This window comes from Ursus americanus, chromosome 14 (assembly GCF_024610735.1).
Source record: "Ursus americanus isolate L20-20 chromosome 14, mUrsAme1.1.p, whole genome shotgun sequence".
Classification (NCBI taxonomy): Eukaryota; Metazoa; Chordata; class Mammalia; order Carnivora; family Ursidae; genus Ursus; species Ursus americanus.
The window spans coordinates 72114345-72140025 of NC_142140.1; the positions used below are offsets into that span (position 1 = coordinate 72114345).

Genomic DNA, 25681 nt, shown 5'->3' on the forward strand with positions numbered 1-25681 from the left:
AACATGTGGCGTTCTAGACTCAAAACACTCCTGTCATAAATTTGGAGCATTGTGCCACTATCTTCTTCCCTCTGGTTTGCTTTTTTATGGTAAAATACACAGAATATAATTTACCATTTTAGTCACTTTTAAGTGTACAATTCAGCGGCATTAAATACATGCACAATGTTTTGCAACCATCACCACTATCTATACCCCAAAACTTTTCATCCTCCCAGTTTCCCCTCCCCTTAGTGCCTGGTAACCTCTAGTCTGCTTTCTGCCTCTATGAACTTGCCTATTCTCATGCAAATGGAATCGTACAACGTTTGTCTTTTTGTGACTGGCTTATTTCACTTAGCATAAGGTCTAGGAAGTTCTTCCATGTTGCCGCACGTGTTAGGACTTCACTCATTTTAATAACTGGATAATATTCCAGTGTAAATGGCACTTTTTATTTCTCCTTTCATCTAGTGATGAACACTTGGACTTTCCACCTTTTGGCTATTGTGAATAATGCTGCTGTGAACGTTGTGTACAACTATCTGTTTGAACTGCTGCTTTCGGTTCCTCTGGGTATATTCCTAGGAGTGGAATTGCTGGGCCAAATGGTAGCTCTATATTTAACTTTTTGAGGAGCTGCCAAATTGTTTTCTATAGTGGTTGCAGCCTTTAGGATTCCCATGATCAATACATGAGGGCTTCAGTTTCTCCACGTTCTTGCCAACACTTGTTATTTTTCCCCTAAAAGTAGCCATTTTAATGAGCATGAGGTGGTATCTCATTGTAGTTTTGATTTGAATTTCTCTAATGACTAATGATGTTGACTATTTTTATATGCTTATAGGCCATTTGGATGTCTTCTTTGGAGGAAATGTCAATTCAAGTCTTTTGTCCAGTTTTGACTTGACTTGTTCCATTAATGGTTGTTGAGTCTCAGTAGTTCCTTATATGTTCTGCATATTAGTCCTTTATCAGAGATATTTGCTCCCACTCTGTGAAAGCAGAGCTCTATGAGCTCCCATTTTTCACTCTTGATGCACAGTTTTAAATTTTGATGAAATCCAATTTATCTAGGTGTTGTATCAAAGGTGTCATTGCCAGATTCAATGCATGAAGACTTCCCCCTGTTTTCTTCTAAAATTTTTATAGTTTTAGGGGCGCCTGGGTAGTGCAGTGGTTAAGCATCTGCCTTCGGCTCAGGGCGTGATCCCAGTGTTCTGGGATCGAGCCCCACATCAGGCTTCTCCACTACGAGCCTGTTTCTTCCTCTCCCACTCCCCCTGCTTGTGTTCCCTCTCTCGCTGGCTGTCTCTCTCTGTCAAATAAATAAATAAATAATCTTTTAAAAAAATAAAATAAAATAAAATTTTTATAGTTTTAGCCTTAAGTTTAGGCCTTTGATGCATTTTAAGTTAATTTTTGTATATATTGTAAGGTAAGGGTTCAACTTCATTCTTTCACATGTGGGTATCCAGTTTTCTCAGCACCGTTGATTGAAGATTGTCCTTTCTCCATTGAAATATTTTGGACCCCTGTTGAAAATCAGTTCACTAGGTGAGAGTTTATTTCTGGTCCATTTCTGGACCATTCCACTGATCTGTGTGTCTGTCTTTATTCCAGTATAGCACAACTGTTTTCTTTAGCTTTGCAATAAGTTTTGAAATCAGGAAGTGTTGATTCTCTAACTGTTCTTATTCTTCAAAGTTGTTTTGGCTTATTCAGGGGCCCTTACAATTCCATATGAAATTTTAGGATGAATTTTTGTATTTGTGTAAAAAAATTATTGGGATTTTGTTAAGGATTACATTGAATCTGTAGATCACTTTGGGTAGTATAGCCATCTTAATATTAAATCTTCCAGTCCATGAACATAGGATCTCCTTTATTTAGGTCTTTAATTTCAGCAATGTTTTATAGTTTTTCAGGGTATACTTTTTTGCCACCTTGGTTAAATTTCGTCCTAACTATTTTATTCTTCATTTATGCCTTTGTAAATGGAAATGTTTTCTTAATTTCCTTTTAGAATTGTTTGTTACAAATACATATATTTGTTTTGATTTTGTATCCTACAACTTAACATTCACTCCAATAGGTGTGTGTGTGTGTGTGTGTGTGTGTGTGTGTGTGTGTGATTTTAAAGGACTTCACATATAAGATCATGTCATCTGTGAACAGAGATCATTTTACTTTCTTCTTTCCAATTTGTATGTCTTATTTCTTTTTCTTGTCTAATTGCTCTAGTTAGAACTTTCAGTACTATGTTCAGTCGATGCAGTAAAAGTGGGTATTCTTGTCTTGTTGCTTATCTTAGGAGAGAAGCTTTCAGTCTTTCACCATTGAGTAGAATGTCAGCTGTGAGTTTTTCATATATGGGTTTTATCATATTGAGGAATTTTTCTTCTACTCCAACTTTACTGTTTTATTTTTTTAATCATGGAAAGGTGTTGAATTTTGTTAAATGCTTTTTCTGCATCCATTGAGATGAACATACAGTTTTTCTTTTCATTCTTTTAATGTGGTGTATTACACTGATTGATTTTCATGTAATGAATCATTGTTGCATTCCAGGAAAAAAATCCTACTTTGTTGTGGTGTAAAATCCTTTTAATAAACCCTTTGGAATTTATTTGCTTATATCTTGTTGAGAATTTTTACATCTATATTCATAAGGCATATTGGTCTGTAATTCTCTTTTCCTATGTTGTCTTTATTAGGCGTTGGTATCAGTGTAATGCTGATCTCATAGAATGAGTTAGGAGGTATTCGCTCCCCTTCAATTTTTTAGAAGAGTCTGAGAAGTGTTAATTCTTTAAATGTTTGGTTGAACTCACCAGTGACACCATCTGGTCATGGGCTTTTCACTGAGAGGTTTCTGATTACTGATTTAATCTCCTTACTTGTTATATGTAGGTTTGTTCAGATATTCCTCCTTCATGGGTCAGTTTTTGTAGATTGGTACATTTCTAGGAATTTGTCTATATATCTAGGTTACCTGATTTGTTTGATGTGTAATTGTTCATAGCATTCTCATAATCTGTAGAATCTGTAGTAATGTCCCCACTTCCATTTTTTTAAATCTTTCTCTTCCATTTCACTTTATTTTCATCATGGTAAATGTACTCTTTAATCCCCATCACCATTTCACCCTTCCCCCCACCCACTTCCCCTCTGGTAACCATCAGTTGTTCTCCATAGTTAAGTCTGTTTCTTGGTTTGCCTCTCTCTCTTATTTTGCCCCTTTGCTCATTTGTTTTGTTTCTTAAATTCCACATATGAGCGAACTCATATTTGTCTTTCTTTGACTGACTTATTTTGCTTAGCATAATACTCCCTAGCTCCATCCATGTCTTCACAAATGGCAAGATTTCATTCTTTTTTATATCTGAGTCATATTGCATTGTAGATATATACCACATATCCATTTGTCTATTCATGGAGACTTGGGCTGCTTTCATAGTTTGGCTATTGTAAATAATGCTGCAGCAAACATAGGGGTGCATGTATCCCTTTGCATTAGTGTTTTTGTATTAGTAGTAGTAGTAAATACCCAGTAGTGCAATTCCTGGATCATTAGGTAGTTCTATTTTTAATTTTTTGAGGAACCTCCATATTGTTTTCCACAGTGGCTGCACCAATATTCCTTCCCACCAACAATGCAAGAGGGTTCCTTTCCCCCACATCCTCACCAACAGTTGCTGTTTCTTGTATTTTTTTATTTTAGCCATTCTGACAGGTGTAAGGTGATACTTCGTTGTAGTTTTGATTTGCATTTCCCCGACGATGGGTCATGCGGAGCGTCTTTTCGTGTCCCACTTTCATTTCTGACTTTAGTAATTTGAGTCTTCTGTTTTTCTTAGTCAATCTGGCTAAAGGTCTGTCGATTTTGTTAATCTAGTCAAAGAATCAACTTTTGGGTTGTTGATTTTCTCTAGTACAGTTTTTCTGTTCTCTTTATTTATCTCCACTCTAATCTTTATTATTTCTTTCCCTCTACCATCTTTGGGTTTCGGTCACTCCTCTTTTTCTAGTTCCTCACGGTGTACAGTTAGGTTATGATTTGAGAATTTCTTCTTTTTCAGCATATGCATTTATAGCTAAAAATGTCCCTTTTAGCATTACTTCTGCTGTATCCCATAACTTTAAGTTGTTTTTTCACTTTCATTTATCTCAATATTTTTCTAATTTTCCTTGTGATTTCTGCTTTGATAGAGCAGTTGTTTAAGAACAGGTTGTTCAATTTCCACATATCGGTGAACTTCCCAGTTTTTCTTCTGTTACTGATTTTTAGTTTCATTCCATTTTGATCAGAAAAGATATTTTGAATGATTTCAATTTTTTAAAACCTGTTAAAATTTGTTCTGTGACCTATTATATGGTCTGGGTTTGTTTTTGTTTTGTTTTAGAGAAAGTGAGGGGGCAAGAGGCAGAGGCAGAGAGAGACTCTTACGCAGGCTCCCACCTGGTGTGGAGCCCGACGTGGGGCTTGATCCCACGACCCCGAGATCATGACCTGAGCCAAAATCAAGAGCTGGACACAACTGACTGAGCCACCCAGGTGCCTCTATGATTTAATATATGGTCTATCATAGAGAATATCCCATGTACACTTGAAGAGAAAGTGCACTCTGCTGCTGTTGAGTGTAATGCCCTGTGTATGTTCATTATACATTATTGGTTTATAGCGTTGTTATTTATAATTGGTTTACAGTCTTGCTCAAGTTCTCCATTTCCTTATTGATCTTTTGCCTGGTTCTTCTATCCATTACTGAAAGTGGGATATTGACATACCCAAATATTATTGTAGAACTATCTTTTCCTCCCGTCAATTCTGTCAATTTCTGTTTCATATATTTTGGGGCTTTGTAGTTAAGTGCATGGATGTTTATAACCTTCTCACTGTATCAAACTTTTTATCTATATATTTTGTCCTTCTTTTCTCTTATAACCTCTTTTGCTTAAAGGCATATTTTATCTGACAATAATATAACCACCTCAGCTCTCCTTGGGCTATTATTTGTATGAAATATATTTATTCATTGTTTTTACTTACAATCTCTTTGTGTCCTTTTTATCTAAAGGAAGTCTCTTGTATAGATGCATATAGATGGATACTGTTTTCTTTTTTAATGCAATCTGCCAATTTCTGCCCTTTAATAGGGGAATTTAGCCCATGTACTTTGATGTGATTACTGATTAAAAAAAAGGACTTAATTCTGTCATTTATCTGTTTTCTGCATGTCTTTTTTTATAATAATTTTTATTATGTTAGTCACCATATCTGTATGTCTTATATGTTTTTTGTTCCTCAATTCCTCCATTACTACCCTTTTACGTACCTAGTTGGTTACTTGCGTGTAACATTTGATTAGCTTTTTCTTTCCTTTCTTGCATTTTTAAAAGTTATTTTCTTAGTGGTTATCTTGGAGATTATGATTAACATCTTAAACTTATAACAACTTAATTTGAAGATTAACTTAGTTTCAATAATATACATTCTCTTCCTATATCACTATCCCTTCCCATTTATATTGTTATTGTCACAGATTACCTCTTTATACGTTTTATGCCCATTAATAAAGGTTTATAGTCATTGTTTCATGCATTGGTTCATTAAATCATACAGAAAAAAAAAGAGGAGTTACAAACCACACAAAAAGTACAATAATACTGGCTTTTATATTTACCTATGCAGTTACCTTTACCAATGTCCCTTATCTGTTCCTATGACTGTGTCTGTGTCTAGGATACTTTCATTTCAGCAAAAAGGACTCCCTTTAGCATTCCTTGTAGGGCAGGTCTAATGAACTGGTAATGAACTCCCTTGGATTCTGTTTATCTGGAAGTGTCTTAATTTCCCCTTCATTCTTGAAAGATAGTTTTGCTGGCTATATAATTATTGGTTGGCAAAGTTTTCCTTTCAGGACTTTACACAGATCATCCCACTGACTCCTGGCCTGAAGATCACCTGTATGTGACAAGTTGTTTCTCTGCTGCAGGTTTTACAGTTTTCTCTTTGTCTTTGGGTTTCTACCTTTGATTAAATGTGTCTCAGTGTGGGCGCTTTGAATTTATCTTATTAAGAGTTCATTGAGATTTTTGAAAATGTATATTCATGTCTCTCTTAAGATTTGAGAAATTTTCAGCCATTATTTCTTCAAATATTGTTTATGTCCCTCTCTCTCTCTCCTTCTGGAACTCCTATAAATTTATGGTGGTATGTTTGATGAGGCCCACAAGTTCCTCAGATTTTGTGCATGTGTCCTCATTTTTAAAAATGTCTGCTTCTCAGACTAAACAATTTAATTGTTTTATCTTCAGGTTCACTGATCCTTTCTTTTGCCTTTTCAAATCTGTTGTTGAACCCCTTTAGTGAGTTTATTTTCATTTCAGTTATTGGTCTTTTCAATTCCAGAATTTCTGTTTGTTTCTATTGTTTAAGAGATTATTTTTAGAGCAGTTTTGGGTTCACAGAAAAATTGAGTGGAAAGTAGAGAGAGTTCCCCTATACCTCATGGACCCAAACATGCACAGCCTCCTATACTATCAGCATCCTGCAATAAAGCGGTACATTTGTTACAATTGATGAATCTACATTAATACATCATTATCACCCAAAGTCCATACGTTTACACTAACATTCACTTTTGGTGTCGTACCTTCTATGGGATTTCACAAATATGTATAAGGACGTGTACCCACCATGATAGTATCAAACAGAATAGTTTCAGTGCCCCATAAAATCCCCTGGGCTCCACCTTTATCTCTCCCTCCCCAAGACCCTGACAACCACTCATCTTTCTACTGTTCCACCTTTTCTAGAAAGTCATACAGCTAGAATCACACAGTAGCCTTTTCAGCTTGGTCTCTTTCAGTTACTAATATGCATTTAAGATTCCTCCATGTGTTTTCATGGCTGATTACAGATTTCGTTCTAGTGTTGAATAAACTCCATTGTTTGGGCGGATCATAGTTTATTTACCCACACACGTACTGAAGGAAACCTTGCTTGCTTCCAAGTTTTGGTTCCTTCTTTTACAACTTCTCTTTATTCATATTCTCATACGTCATGCATGCATTGTTTTTCTGATTTCCTTTAGTTCTCTGTCCATGGTTTTCTTTAGCTCATTGAACATATTTAAGACAATTGATTTAACATCTTCGACTAATATCTCCAATGTCTAAACTGCTTCATGGATAATTTCTGTCAAATTCTTTTTTTCTGTGAATGTGTCATATTTTCCTCTTTCTTTGTATGTTTTGTAAGTTTTTTGAGAACTGAGCATTTTGAGTATTATGTTGTGGTAATTCTAACTCTCTCATTCCTCAGGGATTGCTGTACCTTGCTTGTTGATGGCTGGAGTCCATTTGTGGCTTTTCCAGACTGTTTTTGAAAGTTTATATTTATTGTGTGTGGCCACTGAAGTTTCTGTCCGTTTATCTCCACAGTCAGCCAGTGACCTGACAAAGATTTCCTTAAAAGTCTGGCTCCCAAGAGTGGGGGAGAGTATTGTCTCTTTAAATCTCCATGGAATGCTTGGGGTGCCTGGGTGGCTCAGTCAGTTACACGTCTGCCCTTGGTTCAGGTCATGATCTTGGAGTCCTGGGATCGAGGCCTGCATCAGGTTCCCTGCTCAGCGGGGAGTCTGCTTCTCCCTCTCCCTCTGCTCCCTTCCACCCACTCGTGCCCTCCCTCTCTCTCTTTCTCTCAAATAAATAAAGAAATAATATTTTAAAAAATAAATAAATCCCCATGGAAGCCACTTCAGCTGATGGAGGTTGAAACAATGGTCACCAACCTATGTGCTAGCATCTCATTGATCCAAAACAGCAAACAGCAGTCAGAACCTACAATCCCAATATTTGGAGGACAAGGTCCTTATTGCCCATCTAGGTTCCAGGAAGTTGCACCAGCAATAAAAGCAGCTGCTCCCACTGCTGCATCCGTGGGGCTGGAGACTGAGGAATGGTAGCCACCACCATGAAATTGGCTGAAATGCACCAAAATTCCAAAAATTTACCAGTCTCTTCATCCAGCTTTCCCCTGGATAAGTCCAGAGTTCCAAAACCGGTACTTCAGATGGTTGCTAACACTAGCAGCTGTTAGGTGGAAAGGCAGATTACAGGGGCTTCTACTCTGCCATCTTCCCAGACATTGTTCTCACATCCCAGGTTTGATTTGAGATGTCTACTGATTTCCCTACAAAACTCTGTGGGCAACCTGCTCATTCTCAAGAAGATTGTAGAATCTGCTGTTAATCTCTGGTCCCCCTAAATTTTATGATGACCGTCATGGCTCGTGAGAATTTATTGTGCCAGACTACTGACTGGCTCTTTGAATCTGGAAGCTATATCCTGGAAATCTGTTTTCTCTAGAACTCCCATTAGTCAACCTTTGGACCTCTGGAAATAATTCCATAGTTTTCCTTATTTTCTGGGAAATATCTTCAATTACATCTTGCAACCCTCTTCCTGATGTTTTTATTCTGGCTATTATATTTTTAATTTCTAATAATTCTTGTTTATTCTATGCATATTCTTTTTTAAAGACAGCACACCATTCCTTTTCATGAATGTAAAAATTCTCCTATCTTTCTGAGATATCAATTGTTGCTCTTGTCACCTTTTACTTTTCGTCTATTCTCTGCATTGTCTCTCTTGGCTCCCAGCATGTTCTTTCTGCTTGCTTTGCTTGAATTCTCTTTCATGTAGAGGGGTGCTCCAATATCAGGTGACCCATGGTTCTTGGTTCACAGCTTAGATTGAGGCAGAAACAGCTGATGGGAAGTTCTGGGTTAACAAATGGGGTTGTTTTGGTCATTTTCTTGAGAGAATCTCCCAGTCAGTGCTTTTGGGTCCTTTCCTTTCAATCAGTTTTCCCAGAGTCTGCTTGATTTCCTGCCAGTTGCAGGATGGGGAAGGAGACATTTTTTATAACCTGGCTACAGCACTCCTTAGGTTGTGTTTTGGAGAGAGTGGACCTTATGGCTACCTTCAGCTATGTCTTTTGCTTGGGTTGTCAAGAAGCCGTTACCTATCTGCGGATGGGATTTGGCTGGGGTCAAGCCCTCTTTATATAAATTTCCAACCAGTCTTTTTTCGTCGTTTTGCTTTCCCATCCCCCACTGTCAGAGACACCTGGTGCGCCCAATTCCAGAGACTTCCTAGGGTTCTGTGGCTCAAATCAGTTTCCTTCTCCCTGAGGGCATCAGAGGAGAGAGAACTTGAACTGAAATCAGCCCCAGTTCACATGCCTTCCTTATCCCAAAATGTTGCTCACATCTGTCCCCTGCTACAGTAACTTTTTTACATTCTCTTTCTCCTTGAGGACAAGCATATTTTTCTTGTCCTTTTAGTAGGGTTTTAAGAGGGAAGGAAGATAAGCCCGTGTGTTTAAGCTGCCACACTGAACCAGAAGCCACTGGTCTTTTCTCGGCTTACTTTCATTAAAAAGTAAACAAACGGCCTTACAAAATGTTTAAAAGGAGATGTTTCTGGTGAAGCTAATATCATGAAATCAGGCAGAAAATTGTAGAAAAGGTGATGCATTCATATAATGGAAGACTCAGCAATACAAAACAAATGACTGATGGAGCCTCAACAGAGATGTGTCTCAGGTACCTTGTGGAACCAACAAAAGCAGGCACACAAGTTCAAGAATGGGCAATGTTAACAGCCTATGGTGATAAAAATCAGAGTAGAAGTTCCCTCTGGAAGTAAGTATCATATGGGAGGAGAGCCAAGGGAGTCTTCAGGGTGCAAGAAATATCTACACCTCGTACCTTGCTGTGGGTTGTAGTGACACAGGTATATACATATGGAAAAATTCATCAAGCTGTATGCTTCAGATCTTTGCACTCTACACACATCATTGTGTGTGTTTCATACCTCAGTGAAAAAGAAAAAGGGAAGGAAATAGACATTTATTGAATGCCTGCTGTATGCTAGGCACTGGCTAGATCTGGTTTTCTTTTGATTCACTTACTGAGTACCAGCTCTGTCCTGGGCACCATCTAGGTTCTGAGGACCCAGAGTGAAAAAAACAATTAGAGCTCTTGCCTGAATGGTGCTCACAGTTAATGGGGGAGACAGTATCCAATAGTCACAACAGTGAAGTGAAAACAGTGACAAGTAAAGGGCACATCACTGCTCAGAAAAAGGGGCATGTCGTAATCTGAGAAAAGAATCGGGATTTTCTGAGGAAATGAAATTGAAACAGTGCTCTAAGGGACCAGGAGAAAATAACCAGCAGAGGAGCGGGGAAGAAGAGCATTTATGCAAAGGGAACAGCATTTTGTGCAAAGGTACTGTTGTAGAAAGAGGCACATTAAAGAGGGCAAAGAACAGGGCTCAGAGAAGGGCTCAGATGTTGTGAGAGAGGGAGCCTCAGAACAGCCATTTCACAAATGGGGAAACTGAGGTTCAAGGAAGTGAGATGGCTGCCCCAGCTCACCCTCAGGTGCAGTTGGGTTGGAAGCTAGCTGCGTCTGGCTCCCCGTCTGCTCTCTGAGACAGAGAGTAGGAATGTGAGTGGGAGTGGCTTTCTGGGTTCTGACCTGCAGCAGGGTGCCAGCTGCCCTCATGCTCCCTGCCTCTCAGCTCCACAGGGCCTGTGAATGGGGATGGCCATGGAGCCCTGCCCTGAAGAACAGTACTGGGACCCCCTGCTGAACGTCTGCCTCTCCTGCAAACCCATTTGCAGCCATCAGATTCCACGCACCTGTGCAGCATTCTGCAGTGAGTTCTGGGGCCCGAGCCCTGTGGGCTGGATCACCCCTTCTTTCCCCTCAGAGGTCCATCAGGCCCCATTGCACTTGGGTGGCTGAGAAGGAGGTGGTGAAAGGAGATGTACAATGTGGCACCCCTTTTCCCCTCAGTCTTTCTGCTCTGGCCACACTGGCCTCCTTGCAGTTTCTTGAGCATGCTGCTTTTTTCCTGCCTTAGGGTCTTTACACATGCTGTACCTTATGCTTGGAATGTATTTCCCTGTTATATTTCCCTCAGCTCTCTCCTACTCGACCTTCAGGTCTGAGGCCAAATGTCAAAGGTCTTATCTGACTGCCCAATAGAAATGAGGACCTCCTTCGTCGTTCTGTGTTCTGACTTTCTTTTGAAACTTTTTATTATAGAAATTATCACAGAGACGATAGGATAATAAATCCCTATCAACCCATCATTAGTGTTAAAAATTCTGCCTTTTTATTCCCCGGCCATTTTTTTTGTTTGCTCGTGTATTTTATTTTATTTTACTTTATTTTAAAGATTGTATTTCTTTGAGAGAGGATGAGAGAGTACAGAGGGGGCAGGAGAGGGAGAAGCAGATTCCCAGCTGAGCAGAGAGCCTGATGAGGAACTTGATCCCAGGACCCCAGGATCATGACCTGAGCCGAAGGCAGACACTTCGCTGACTGAGAGTCTCTGCACTATCCATTAATGGAGTAGAGTATTCATTGTATCACTCCACAAATATTCATGGAACTCTCTAGCCCCTTGAAAATAGGAAACTGACGTGATCCTTCAAGGGGGTTATCACTTAATGGAAGAAATAACTACATTTCAAGGGTGAAAGATAAAGTACCATAAAATGCTACAGTTGGGAGACACCATCCTGGCTGATGGGTTGGGGAGCAGGGGGGTGTTCCTGGAGTAAATACCACCTGAGATATATTGTTAAGAGCTTGTAGGTGTGGCAGTCAGATGTGGGGGGACGGACACTCCTGGAAGAAAGACCAGTGTGGACAAGGGCACGGAGGTGGAAAACACAACAGGAAATATCATCGGAAGGGAAGTCTATGAGGTTGGGCAGTGAGGATTGGTGGTCTGGGGAGCACAGACACCACCTGCAGCAACAACACGGGGGGCCTGAGGAGGGGAGGAGGTCGCACATAAAACCCTGGGAACACCATGGTCATCTCGTCAACTCCATCTCATAAGTGGCAGTGACAGTGGCCCTATGTGGCTTAGTGGAGCCCCTGGGCAGAGCCAGGGCAAGAAGAGGTCACTGATCTCATCTGAGTTTTCCCTGAGGTCCCAGTTCCACCATCTTCCTGGTCTTTTCCTTTACTCTTTCACGGACATAAGAGTTGGTGTGTTTGTGTTGCAAAGAGACACAAATGAATATTCTACTTAAACCTTCCATTAACCCACCATTTATTTATTATGTGTCAGACACTGTGCCAGGAACTTCAAGTCCCCATAGCAAGTTTAAGAAGTCGACATTAACCTTAGTCTTGGAAATGTGGGAACTGAGGCCTGGACAGGTTAAGACCCCACAACCTGCAAGTGGAAGACTAGGGATGCTCTCAAATCTGTTTGGCCTTGAAGTCTGTGTTCTTACCCCCTATCTTGCCCTGCCTCTGAAATGTGCCCTTAAAATCCCCTCTGTGTGTCACATTTTCATATAAATAGAATCTTATTTCAAAGACAAGGGAGTCTTGCCCTGTGAAAGTATAGATTTCTGTTATGCACTCAAAATTGTTCTCTTAAAGCAAGTGTGGGCTTTAGTTTGCTTGCCTTCTGCTCCTTGGCACTGATGCCTGTTTAAGCTCTTATAATTCTCAGTCATTAAGACAGAAGAAACATTATTAGTTAGCTTCCTCCTCCAATCCTTATGTTAATATGAAGTATGTTTTTCCTTTATGAAGTTTGAAAAATGCAAGTAAAGAACATATGTGATAATGTAATAAACTAGATTTAAATTTTAAAAGATAACTAGAAAATTCTTATATGTTTAGAAACTAAGAAATTCACTTTCAAATAATCAATAGGCCAAGGAAGAAGTAATAATGAAACATAAAAACATTGTAAAGGAGATATAGGAAAAATACTACATACCAAAGTATATACTGCAGCTAAAACAGTACTTAGAGGACAATGTATAGCCTTCCATTTACATATTGAGAAAGGACTTGCTTTACTCTGGAATTGCTTTTGGGGAATTGAATTGTGATTTTTTTTTTAACTGTGATACCCTTGAAGGCCAGCTTCAGGGCCTGCACGTCTCTGTCACCCAGTAACATCACTCATTTCCGTCTCCCAGAGTCCCTCAGTTGCCGCAAGGAGCAAGGCAGGTACTATGACCAGCTCCTGAGGGATTGCATCAGCTGTGCATCCATCTGCGGACGTCACCCCAAGCAGTGCACATACTTCTGCGAGAACAAGCTCAGGAGCCACATGAACCTCCCACCAGAGCTCAAGAGACAGCGGGCTGGAGAAGCTGAAACCAGGTCAGACGACTTGGGAAGGTACCAGGGAACAGAGCACAGAGGCTCAGAGGCAGGTCCAGGTAAGCCCTCTGAGGTTGGCCTGATGGTATCTGAGGGTCACAGTGGGAGGAAGGCCAGCTGCCAGGCCTAAATAAGGAGGGTCTGCAAAGCAGGAAGTCCAGAGTCCAGGCAAACGGCCAGAAGGCAGGGGAGGGTCGTCACAGGATAGAAATAAAAATTAAGCAAAATATCTAGAAGTCTGTGGGCCAGAAGGACACAGGAGGAAAAGAAGGGGAAAAAAAAAAAGAAGACCTGACCATTGAGAGCCTTATAGTGGAGGCTAAATGAGTTTTTAAAACACAGGGCAGTAGGTAACCAGCAGAGATAACCTTGTGAGCAAGATCTTTGATTCCATTTAGAGACAATAGTGACTTCCAAAGAATGAGAAGGAAAAAAGTATTACAAAACAACTGTGGTGGGGGTGTGGCCACCTGGGACATGGTGAGAAGGGTCCCTTCAACATCTACTAAGGGCCAAGCATTGAAAGTGTCTAAGTATTCTCCCAGAAAACACCTCTTGGCTTACCTACCCTGCTCTGTGGTGTCAGAAAGGATGGGAGGTGAATGCCATGTGGGTCCGTAAACACTTGAGCTAGTTACACTGCTCTTGGTCTGTCACGGGAGAGACAATAGGCCTGAAGCTCCCGGTGGCCTGACTGGTTTCTTTCCTCTGTTGTGACTCTCCTCACAATGACATCATTTCCATGGCACCAGACCCTAGGGCCAAGATACCAAAGGGCAGGTATTGTGTGCCCTGAGAATGGAGGTTGCCCAGCCCCAAGTTCTACTTGGTTAGACTGTTGGCATTTACTCTTTTCTGTTCCCTTGTCAGTGAGCTGTTGCTGTGTAACAAACAGTCCCAAAACTCAGGGGCTTATTATTCTCGTGTATCTGGGTTTGGACTGGGCTCAGCTGTGTTCCGCTGGCTCAGCCAGAGGTGGCTCCACTCCAGGTGTCCCTTATCCTCTTCCCGGGAGCACCAGGCTGGCCGGGCATGTCCCTCTCATGACGATGGCAGGAGCATAAGAGGTAGAAATACACAAGGCTTGTGTTGCCAGGCTGGGGACACGCTGCTGCATTCTGTTACTCAAGTTGAAAAGGCAGTCAGATTCAAGGATGGGGAGACAGATGCGGGAGGAGAGACAAAGAATTCGTAGCTGGACTTTAATCCAGCACAGCCTCTCTCTCATGAGAACTGCAGATTCACGTGCAGGGGGGCATGGACACAGAGGGAGCGATGCGTGGAACAGGAAGGGTGGATGGGCGGGGCACACCTGTTCCTCCAGTGTCTAGTGACCCATATGTCCAACCCGCAGTTGGCGATGTATTTGGATTCTTCCAGCCAAAGCCAGCACTTTCTCACCTTTGATGCCATAGGGTCCCCTTGAGATCCATCCTACCCATTTTACAGATCGAGAAACTGAGTCTCAACATTTAGAGTGACTTGCTGAGAGTTGTGCAATGAGCGCATGAGCAATGCTGAGCTGGGATTCAGGCCAAGTCTGTGGGTTCCGAAGTTTATCCCCTCCGCAAGAGCAAAAATCCCAGAGCGGCAGTCCTGGGATGGATTGTCACTCCCTGAGGGTAACCTGCTGCCCGTGGGGGCAAGATGAGCTATTCCTGCTTGTGACTCTCAGCCAAGCCTCACCCCTGCAGGGCAGCGGGTGGAATCTGGGGGCCTCATGTTGGCTCCAGGGCTAGATCCCCCAGGACGTGTGGATGGGAGTGTGTAAGGACACGGTGGGGAGCCAGTGGGGTCTACATGACAGGTCATGCCTGATCCTGCGGCATTAGCTGTCGCTCTCCTACCACAGCGCAGCTGGGGACACCACATGCCCTCCCAGGGACTTGGTGGCTTAATGACTGTCTTGCTATGGCCTGAGTCTCCCAGAGGCTGGGGTTTCGGTCCGTTCTGCTCTCTCCTCTGACACCTGCGTGTGCTACTGGAGCGGGAGCTGGGCTTGGTGTGGATCATGAACAGCAGTACCAGGACCACACGGCGGGAGCACCAGGTGTGGACCTGTTTGGGGCATGGACTGCAGGACGCCACGGGACCAGGCTGCCTCTGGCCACAGCCCTGGGGGCCCCCACATAGGTCCAGAGCTCTGGGGAGTATCTCACTGGAGATACTGGTGGCGCTGACGTGTTCCCGTCCCCCTTGTGGGCTCCCCAGATCCTGCCACCCCCCTACTAAGTCCGCATCCCTGCCAGGCCCCACCTCAACCCTACTCCAGCTCTCTCGTGCGGTCCTTCCAGATTGTCATTCCTTCATCTGACACATAACTGTGAGGGTTTGCTGTGCATGGGCGAGGTGACAAGACAGGCAACTCCTGTCCCTGACCCCAGAGGAGGCACAGTCTAATGGGAGAGACAGGCGATGCACGAGACTCGGGCAAATGATAAATTAATCTCAGTGCGTGGTGGCAACGTAACCCAGCCAGGGGTGCGACGGGGGGCAAGGCAGGCTTCTCGGAGGAGGGGCCTTTGAGGCAGATGGGAGTAAAGTGGAAGCTGTGGAGACAGAGCCTGGTTCCATCCCTCACTAACTGTGTGACCCTGAGCAAGTTACTCAACCCCTCTGAGCCTTGGTTCTGTGAGAATGAGATAATACACCTGCATGGAGTTGTTGTGAAGATTTTAAAACCTGAGTGCCCACCAAGCATACAGTAAGTGCTCATTTAAAAAGAAACCATGTGTAAGAGAAGGTGGAGGAACAGTATTCCAGGCAGAGGGAACAGCACGTACAGATGCTGTGAGGAGTAAAGTTCCTGTGTCATGAAGGGCTGACAGGGGCTTCACACTAGAGGGCAAATCGGAGGAGAACGACCCGGAGTCTCTGCTCAGGGGCTCCCAGCCTGGGGGGGAGGTGGCCACTCCACGGAGGCAGGAGGGACCCCCACCCGAAAGTGCTGGTGCTTTGGAGGTTGCGACGATGATACCACACACTGGCCAAGAGCGTGCAGAAATCTTGTGACCGACACCGTGAGGCTCTCAAGGGAGACAGCAGGACAGCTGCTCTGGAAAGGGCCCGAGAGGGCGGGGAAGGAGGCTGCCTGGGGTCTCATTGTGGACGGGGGTGGGCAGGTGAGAGATCCCCTGCGCGAGGGGCCACGCATGGTTGGAGTTTTCCACTAGCACCAGAAGCGCAGGCCCCTAGTCTTTCCCGTCAGCTTGCCACGACGTGGGGCAGAGTGGGGAGCCCGAATGAACCTACGGAGTGTGGCTGTTGGCTCCAGGGAGACGCCCAGGGGTGGGCTAGGTGGATGGAACGTCTGCCTCTCCCTGGACAGACTGCACGGTGAGGGGCTGCCCGGCTTCTGGGGAAGGGGAGGTGGGTGCCGGGGTCGGGGGCGGACGGAACAGCGGAGCAACCGAGGGCCCTGGGAGAGGATCAGAGGCCGATGACAGAGAGCCTCTGTGCGAGGATGGGGAGACTGATGTGCTCCTGGAGGCCCGGGCAGCCACAGACCAGAGGGAGGGGACTGGGCTGCAGGGAGATCCCCCAGGGCCCCTGAAGGGTGGCCATTGGAGAAGGCAGCAGGGACCCGGAGAGCCTGATTCTGGCAACAAAGAGGCCACAGATGACGAGGACCTGGATGGTCCTCGAGGGGTGGTGCCCGTGCACAGGGTGGGTGGGCAGCAGAGGCCCTCGGCTCTGGACAGCTGTGGACGCGTCGAGCACAGCGGGGCCGCTCGGGCTCCGGGATGACTCGGCACCGCGGGGGCCCTTCTGCGAGTAATTCTAAAACACATGCAACAAGGCACGTAGGGTCACAGAGAAACCAGTGATGTTGAGATGCTGGTCACAACTGTATCTCCAAATAGTAAATCAAAGTAAATATTAAATCAAAAGAGTACCAAAGCATTGCACACGTGGCAACCCCAGGATGAATCTTCGAGCTTTTCTATGAGTGCATCAGAGAGCAAGATGGGGCGGTGGGCTGGATGAGGACAGTGGGTTTCGAACTACGGAGAAGCACAGACGACAGCGCGGGGTGCCGAGAGTCCCCGGGTTCCGCTACGGACAAAGCCACACGCCTGCTCCTACCGCTCGGGGCTGAGGCCTCCGCGCACAGAGGAGCAAAGGCGGAGTCTCAGTTGGCCATCAGGGAAGTTAAAGACGTGCCTTTCTTATCCAAGTCCACGGAGCCCCCAGATTTATCCACGGGCCCCCTGGGTCGCAGGTAAAGTGCTCCGGATATGTTCGGAACAGGGCCCTCCACCAGCCTGCTGGCACCTGGATGCCAGCCCACCTGCCTGGGTGCCCCGGGGAAGTTTCTGGACCACTTGTGCCTAACTGTCCCCACCTGTAACCGTCATAACAGCACCGACCTCACAGGGCTCTCTTGGGCCTAAAGGGCTCTGGGATTTGGGGGCAGGGGGCCTCATTGCGTGGGAAGAGCCGAAGGTGGGTCCTTCCCTAGGCGGGCCATGTCCGCTTCCTGCGGCTGCTGTTAGGCCACGCCACAGACTGGGAGCTTCAAACCACACGCATGTCCTCTCTCGCCGTTCTGGAGGCCGGAAGCCCGATATCCAGGTGTCGGCAGGGCGGTGCTCCCTCCAAAGGCTCTAGGGGAGGCCCTTTCCTTGCCCCACCCCGGTTCTGGTGGCCCCAGGGGGGCCTTAGCGTGTGTCGCCTCCCTCCAGTTTCTGCGCCTGTCGTCATGTGGCTTCACCGTGTGTCCGTCTTCTTCTCTTCTAAGGGCACTTGTCACTGAATTTAGGGTCTCCCTAATCTAGATGGTCTCGACTTGAGATCCTTAATTACACAAAGTTTCTTGTTTCCAAATAAGGTCACAGTTGCAGGTTACGAAGGGGCATCTCTCTGGGGGGAGGGAAGGAAGCCCAGTCGGGGGGAGGGAACCAGCGGGACCAAGAGCTCCGAGGTGGGTCTCCCCATGGGAGGGTGATACCAGCCCTGGGGGCAGCCAGGACCCCCACAAAGGTCCAGAGCTCTGGGGAGTATCTCACTGGAGACCTTGGATTTCGTGGGCCTACGGAGTGCCAGTTGTGTTTCCAAGAGTGGAAAAGATACCCCAGGGACCTTGTGTGCACAGAAAGGGACTGAGAGGGAAACTCTATGGGTGCTGGGGGGGGAGGGAGTCTGCGAGGTCATAGAGGGTCCCCTAGACACACTGCAAAGGAGAGTCAGGGAGGTCAGAGCAGAACCCAGAGGGCTTAATGTCCATAAAGGCACAGAGGAGGAAAGTTCTGGAAGGATTAGGTCACAGCACAGAGGAAGTCGCAGATGTCCAGCAGTTCTGGCCACAAAGAGGCCAGAGGACCCCCTGAAGGGCCATTTTCAGGTGTCCGTGGTGGAGGCAGTCCTGACCTGAGGAAATGGCGGGGGGCACGGCAGGGAGCCCCTCTCTCACTGTGCCCGAGGCCAAGAGGCCAGGCCTCTCCCTCTCACGCTTAGCCTCGTCCTTATCAGGCCGTTAGCATCCCCTAGTCCAGTTTAACCCAATTCCACCAGATGGGAACGCGCACAGACCGCCCTCCAGGGCCCCCGTGTTCCCGGAGCAGCTTGGGATGCCATGCCGGGGGCGCAGAGCCCCCCGTGAAGATCGCAGGCGGGGGGGCCTGAAGCCAGAGGAGGGGAGGGTGTGGAGGAGCGGGCGGGCAGCAGCGTCCAGCGTGGTGGGGAGCACTGGGCTGTGGGGTGCACGCACCCCAGGGAAAAAAGGCACAAGGAGATCACAGCTGGGGCACCGGCTCAGCAAACAGAAAGCACCACAGGCATTTCAGGAAGAGAAACACAGCGGCCGATGTGAGTCTGTCTGCGGGTCACGAGGGCAGGGTGGGAAACTGCGTCTTCTCACCGGGGTCACGTCTGTAAAAGCCAGCGGTCAGCCCTTCGGGGTCAGGGAGGACACCGCCTTTGTCTCAGGAGTTGCTCAAGGTTTCCTCGTGTGTGGGACCCAAAGCCAGACAGGGTGGCCTGGGGTTGCTCTTAAAAAACCCGGCTGAGAAGGGAGGGGAGGAACAGGCTGTGGCTGGAGTGGGCCCGGGGGCCGAAGGGGGCTTCCTTCACTCACTGGAGCGGCTTGAGCAAAGGGAAAGGCCAGTGGGCCTGATCCGGGGCCAGGAGAGGGGCCAAAGGGGGCAGGGGTGAGGCTGTGAAGGAGTCACCCCCCCCGCCCTTCCCCCAGCAGGATGCGGGTTCGCTCCCAGAGGAGGTGGTACCAGAAAGCACGGGGACTCTGGGATCCCAGGCCCTGATGGGGGTGGCAGGTGGAGTGGGGGATGCCCCGCATCCTTTCCCGAGCTCGTCTCCCGGAACGGCAGCCACGTGTCGCACACACAAGCTCACACGGAGCCCGTGGGGGGCTGTCTGCGGAAAGGCCCCCCAGCGACCGGAGAGTGAGGCTCACAGTCACGGCAAGGTGGACATCGGGCCCAGTGTCGCCAGCACGTGCAGAGGGAAGGACGGGACAACGCAGGTCCCCGTGGACGCGGCCCAGCAGCCGAGCACCAGTCTTCCGAGAGGGAAGAGGGGCTGAAATCCTCCTGAGTCTGGTGTCCTACAGCTGCCACCCCAGCCTCCCTCCTTCCTCCAGACAGACTCCCACTGGCTGAGCCGTGGAGGCGTGGGGACATTTGGGGACTTGCGGCACCCGTGTCCCCCCTCCCACCCCAGGGCCTCGCAGCCTCATATCCATTGACTCGCACTAGCTCGTGGATGCCAAACAATGCTGAGCGGAATCTCGTGCCCCATTTCACAGATGAGGAAACTGAGGGCTGAGCAAGCTGAGTACAGTGTCCAAAGCCACCTTCAACTCCAGCAGTTGTGGCTGCGGGGCCCTCGGCTGCGTCCGGCTCAGTGGGGCCATCTGGATTCCCGGCCCGCAGAGGCCCCTTTATCCGGCCCCTAAGTGACGGGTCGTAACCCCGACCACCTGGCCAGCCTAGCCTGAGCCGGGGACCGCAGCAGTCTGGGGAAATTCTATTTTTAGATGTGAGATTGCTTTGAAGACAGTAAAACAAAACAAAACAAAAATAAAAACCAGCCTGGAGATAAACTGTCCCTGGGCTGAGGCCAGCCTCGCTCCCCAGCAGCCTGCAGCCGTGTGTGCCCTCTGGTGGTGGTTCTTGGGAACTGCACCTGCACAGGCTGTCTGCCCTGGACTTGATTTTCCGACAAGGACAGAGAATGCATGTGTTCTTCTCACAAAACCTTTTGACTGTGCCCCTCTGCTCCCGGGGTCAGCAGACAGAGAAGACAGGGCAAGGCCTCTCTGTCCTGCAGGGGCCAGGTCACCGAGGGCCAACAGAAGGCGACCTCTGATGTCGTGACCCAAGAGACCTTCGTGATTGACCAAAGGAGAGCACAGAAGGGCACCCACACCCTCCAGGACGGTCTTGGTGCTCACCGCTGCCAGAGCCAGTGGCAGGGCCCATTCGGGTGGTACAGAGAGCAGCGGGGGACAGCCATCCCCTTCGTGGGTCCACCAGCTGCTGGGACTCTGACCGGCACCCCCCCACCGCCGTCCTTCTGGTGGCCCTTTTATGCAGCTCTTTGGACACGTGGGCAACCAGAACAGCTTCAAGCTGTTCTTCTGTTTTGAATAGATGTCACACACAAATGATTAAAAAAAGAAAAAGAAGAGGGGCGCCTGGGTGGCTCCGTCGGCTGAGCGTTTGACTCTTGACTTCAGCTCAGGTCTTGATATCAGGTCCTGAGATCGAGCCCCACACTGAGCTCTACGCTGGGCGCGGAAACTACTCTCCCTTATCTGAGGCACACCTACAGCTCCTCGCGGGGTTCACACCACTGCTGGCACCCAAAGTGCCTGCCTCCCGCTTTCGCTGCACACTTCGTGGGGTTCGGTCCGTCTGAGGTGACCCAGCTGCTTCAGAAAGGCTCCGGTGAACGCCTGTGTCTGTGTGGGCGGGACGTGGGCTGGAAGTGAAGTCGCCGAATCCACGGGGATCAGGAAAGTGTGCTGTTTTTGTTGGTTGCTGGTTCCAAGTGCCCCCCAAACTTCTCTCCGCTCTCCCGCCCCCCAAACGAGGTGCTCTTGTGAGACGGGTGGGAAGGGACAGCTGCACTTTGAATCTGCATGTCCCTTCCTGGTTCGGGGGCTCTGAAAGCAGGTACTCGGGGCAGGTCACCAGCAGGAGCTAGTCCCATGGCCCGCAGGAAACCTCAGACGGCTGGTCTGGACAGAGGGGCAGAGAGCAGCTGGGACGAGCCCCTCACCCCCTCAGGAGCACAGTCTGCTTGTTTACCGAAGGCTCCAAAAGCCACCGAAAACTTAGTGGCCTACAAATAACCCCGTTATTATCTCGCATGGTTCTGTGGGTTACCGGGCTCAGCTGGGCAGGCCTGCTGTCTGCTTGGGGTGTCTGTGCAGCCGCAGGCAGATGGTGCTGGGGGCGTGGGGGGATGGGGTCACCTGGAGCTTGGCTCTGATGCCGGGATGGCCGGGCCTCGCCCCTCCCTCAGTCTCAGGGCCCACCCCTCTCCAAGTGACCTCTCTGCACGGCCTCTCCACGTGGCCTCTCTGTGTGGCCTTTCCGCGTACTCTCTCCGTGTGGCCTCTCCACGTGGCCTCTCTGAGTTGTCTCTCCGCGTGGCCTTTCCACGGTCCTTCTCACGCGGTGGCTCGGGGCTCCCAGGGGAGCAGAAGCAAGGGCTGCCAGGCCTTCAGAGGCGCCGATGGCTCCGCCACCTTCTACTGGTGTCAGGGAGGCTGGCCCGGTCCTGACGTGAAGGGCAGGCTGTGGGCAGGCAGTTCTTTGGGGACCGTCCGTGAACACTTGCTGCCAGGTCTGGGTGGTAGAATTCACGCTGAGAACGTCTGAAATACGCAGATGGTCAGACTTGCTCTTGAATCGACACGGCAGTTCATTTGTATTTAGCAGTCTGGCGGCCGGGCATCCGTCCCTGATGTGAATGAAGGCCGCCGGCCTCTCCGCTGTGGATCCAGCCATAGGATGTCATTTTATTCCACAGCCGAGTAGGAGCAGGCAGGCGGATGGAAAGACCTGGGAGCTGGGAAATGCGAAGCGTTGCCCTTCTCTGCTCTATGCCCTGTGACCCTTCCCTGGCTCCTCTTCCCTCTGAGGGCCTCAGTCTCCAGATCTGTAATATCAAAGTATGGTGCCCACTGGGGGCTCTTTGCTTCCCCCTCCCCTGGGCCTCCCTGAGCTCCGGGCAAGGGACACGAAGGACAGCACCGCCCAGAGCACCCGGTCTCCCTCCATAAATGTCAGGGTGGCACCTGCCAGCTCTGTGACTTTACAAAACTCGTGACTCTGAGGAGCGTGTCGGGGGCGGTTTCCTCTTCATCGTGTCCGTGTGGCCAGCCCTGAGCACTGGCCCAGAGTCCATCACACCTGCTCCCAGGGACAGCGGCGACTGGGAACGGGGTGACTTTGAATCTGTTTTGTCACCTGCAAAATGGAGCGTCAACTGGTGCAGCCCCTGTGGAAAACAGTCTGGAGTTTCCTCAAAAAGAGACACAGAGAATTACCATCTGACCCAGAGATTCCTGCACTCATGGGTTTACGGCAGAAAACGGAAAACATGCGTCCACAAGAAAACTTGCACGCAAATGTTCACAGCAGCCCTATTGACAACAGCAAAACAAGGCAACAGCCCAAGCGTCCGCGGGCAGATGAACGGAGAAAGAGGGTTATGACCCTACAGCGGAACAGTATCCGGCCACACACAGGAGTGAAGTCCTGACACACAGGACAGTCCGCAGCAGCCTTGAAATCAGGCTCAGTGAGAGAAGCCAGACACAAAAGGCCCCATATTGTGCGATTAATTCCCTTCATAGGAAAGGTCCAGAATAGACACAACCACAGAGACAGAGGGGAGATCGGTGGTGCCAGGGGCTGGGACAGGGGACATGTGGAGTGACGGCTAGTGAGTGAGGACACGGGTGATGGAAATGTCTTCCCATCAGACGGCGGTGATGCTCGCACAACCTTGTGACTACACTCAAACCCACTGAGTTGCACACTCGAGGATGAGGACTGTGCTGCCAGATTGGCCCTATCTCAGGATCTAAAGGCAGGGTAATCAACCCACCTTTACGGGAGCAGGGGAATTATGGGAGACCCTCCCCCGAGCGCCTGCACGTGTAAGGGCTCCCTGGGTGGCCCACTTCATTACGCACACGGATTACCTCTGGCCCCTCTGTCTTTCTACCTGGGGCCTAGGCGTGCCCCGATTCCAGGGGCAGGAAAAATTTCAAGGGGAGGGCTTTGGTTCAGGGTCATCTTCCTCTGGTGTCCAAACCAGAGGATCAAGGCCCTGAGAAGTGGAGTGCCCAGCACCCCAGGTCCCCAGGGCCCTCTTGCCTTGCTATCCCAGACTCATTAGCACCTGGACCTGTCTCACTCTCCAAGTATGCTTCCCCAGGAAGGCCCCCTCTTGGAGGAAAGCCCAGGTCAGGACAATTCCCGGGATTATTGTCTGTCCATGTAGCTCTCCGCTTCTGGTACTGTCCCAACCTACGTCCTATGGCAAGAGCGGACGGCAGAAAGGGCCAGCTCTAGAAGTGCTGCTCTGAGCTCTCAGAAGACATTGCTACCAGCCTGGGATAGAGGGGGCTGATTTCCTCCCAAGTCCAGAGAAGGGTCCCCACCAGCCAAACTTCAGGGTGAGGAAGGGAACGAGCCTCTCCAGGAGCCAGACAGACGGACAACACTCTGGGGCTGGGGGCTCCGCCCTCCCGGGGGGCATATGAGGGAAAAGAAAGAGGAGGGGACACTCCAGAGAAGGGCCCTGGGCAGTGAAGGGCCCCTCCAGATCTCAGGGCCTCACATCTGTTTTGGGGTGCCCCCAGGGCTGAAGCTGAGCGCCGACCAGTTGGCTCTGGTCTACAGCACGCTGGGCCTCTGCCTCTGTGCCATCATCTGCTGCTTCCTCCTGGCCGTGGCCTGCTTCCTCAAGAGGAGAGGGGACCCATTCTCCTGCCAGCCCTCCGCGGCGCCATGTCGGACCCAGGCCAAGTCCTCCCAGGGTGAGCGAGAAACGGGCCCGCATACTCCCACCGCCTGTGGGACAAGCCGCGGGCCATCCCTCTGTCCCGGCACTGGCCCTGCTTCCAAAGGGACAGCATGTTGCCAGCTCTTCCTGAGAAAGGCCCAGGCCACGCACCTGCAGGACTTTTTTCTGTCTTGGTGAAATCAGGTTCAACATCAAGACAAGAGATGGGGCACCTGAGGAAGGGTGGGTGTAGGGCGATGGCCAGGGGGTTGGGTTGGCAGGGGCGCAGGGCTGAAACCTGGAGGAGGCGGTCCCCCTGGGGGCTTGGGGGTGAGGTCAGCCAAGGTGTGAAGGCCTGCTCCTATGCAGGCTCCCCAGCGGAAGGGGGCGCTGGCGACGAGAGGGGGCGCTGCCCGGGGCGCGGGCGGACAGGGCAGTTTACCTTCTTCGGGAACCTGACACCCTGGCCGAGGATCCCCTCGGTGCAGGGCGGTTGAGGAGGCATGGGGCCAAGGCCAACGCCGTCGCCCTCTCCCCTTCCCGCAGATCACTGTCTGGAAGCTGGAATCGCCCCGGGCACGCTGCCAGAGCCGGTGGAGACGTGCAGCTTCTGCTTCCCGGAGCGCAGGCAGCCCACCCAGGAGAGCGCGGGCGCGCCCGGGACCCCTGACGCCGCGCCCTCGGGGAGGTGGGGGCGCCTAGGCCGGACCGCGACCGCACAGCCCTGCGTGCGCGCCGCAGACGGCGGCCTTGAGGTCCTGTGCGCCCCCGCGGAGGAGGGAGGCCCCGCCGAGTGACGAGTGACGTGGAAGGGTGAGACGGGGAGAGGGGTAGGAGTAGGAGGCGGAGAGAGAGATGGGGAGCGGGGAGAGAGGTGGGGAGAGGGAGGGAGATGGGGAGAGGGAGAGAGATGGGGAGGGGGGAGAGAGGTGGGGAGAGGGAGGGAGATGGGGAGAGGAAAAGAGATGGGGAGATGGAGCGAGATGGGGAGAGGGAGAGAGATGGGGAGGGGGGAGAGAGGTGTCAGGGAAGGAGGCCGGTCACGTCTTTCTCCCACGTCTCCAACGCAGGTCACCGTCACCTACACACCTGCAGTGAAGCCATCCGTGCCTGCTGGACACAGCCCCCAAGAACCCTTCTTTAGAAATAAAACCTTCCCCGGCTGCCCACTCCGCCCTCTCCCTGGTTTTGGTCGTGTCTCCCTGGGATGCCTCTGGACGCCCCACCTCTCCCGCCGCCTCCCTGTGCGCAAGGCTCCTCCCGCAGACGCCTGGTTTCCAAGGACCTGCAAGTGGACCGCCCCACCAGGAGCTTGCTGACCTGTGCAGGGTGGGAAGCAGGGGGTACACCCCGGGACTCTGAGGCACGCTTTCATGTAAGAGGGAAAGTCAAAGAATGGAGGGAAGCCGGTGGGCCTCCTGCAGGAGGGCTGGGCTCACCTGCTTTCCTTTTGCAAACCAAGTTCTCCACCCTGCGTCCGTAGGCAGCGCGGC

General features: G+C 49.3%; 1 protein-coding gene across 1 annotated transcript in view; it reads left to right on the forward strand.

Annotated features, from left to right (window-relative positions):
- The window catches only part of TNFRSF13B (TNF receptor superfamily member 13B), a 33615-nt gene extending 8258 nt beyond the window's left edge, over window positions 1-25357 (forward strand). Inside the window, exons 2-6 of the mRNA XM_045778266.2 lie at window positions 10579-10716; window positions 13019-13264; window positions 24046-24222; window positions 24735-25001; window positions 25259-25357. Of these exons, the coding sequence (XP_045634222.2) occupies window positions 10596-10716; window positions 13019-13264; window positions 24046-24222; window positions 24735-24985 (795 nt within the window). The 5' untranslated portion in view covers window positions 10579-10595 and the 3' untranslated portion in view covers window positions 24986-25001; window positions 25259-25357. The remainder of the gene's footprint in view (window positions 1-10578; window positions 10717-13018; window positions 13265-24045; window positions 24223-24734; window positions 25002-25258) is intronic.
- The last annotated feature ends 324 nt before the right edge of the window (window positions 25358-25681 follow it).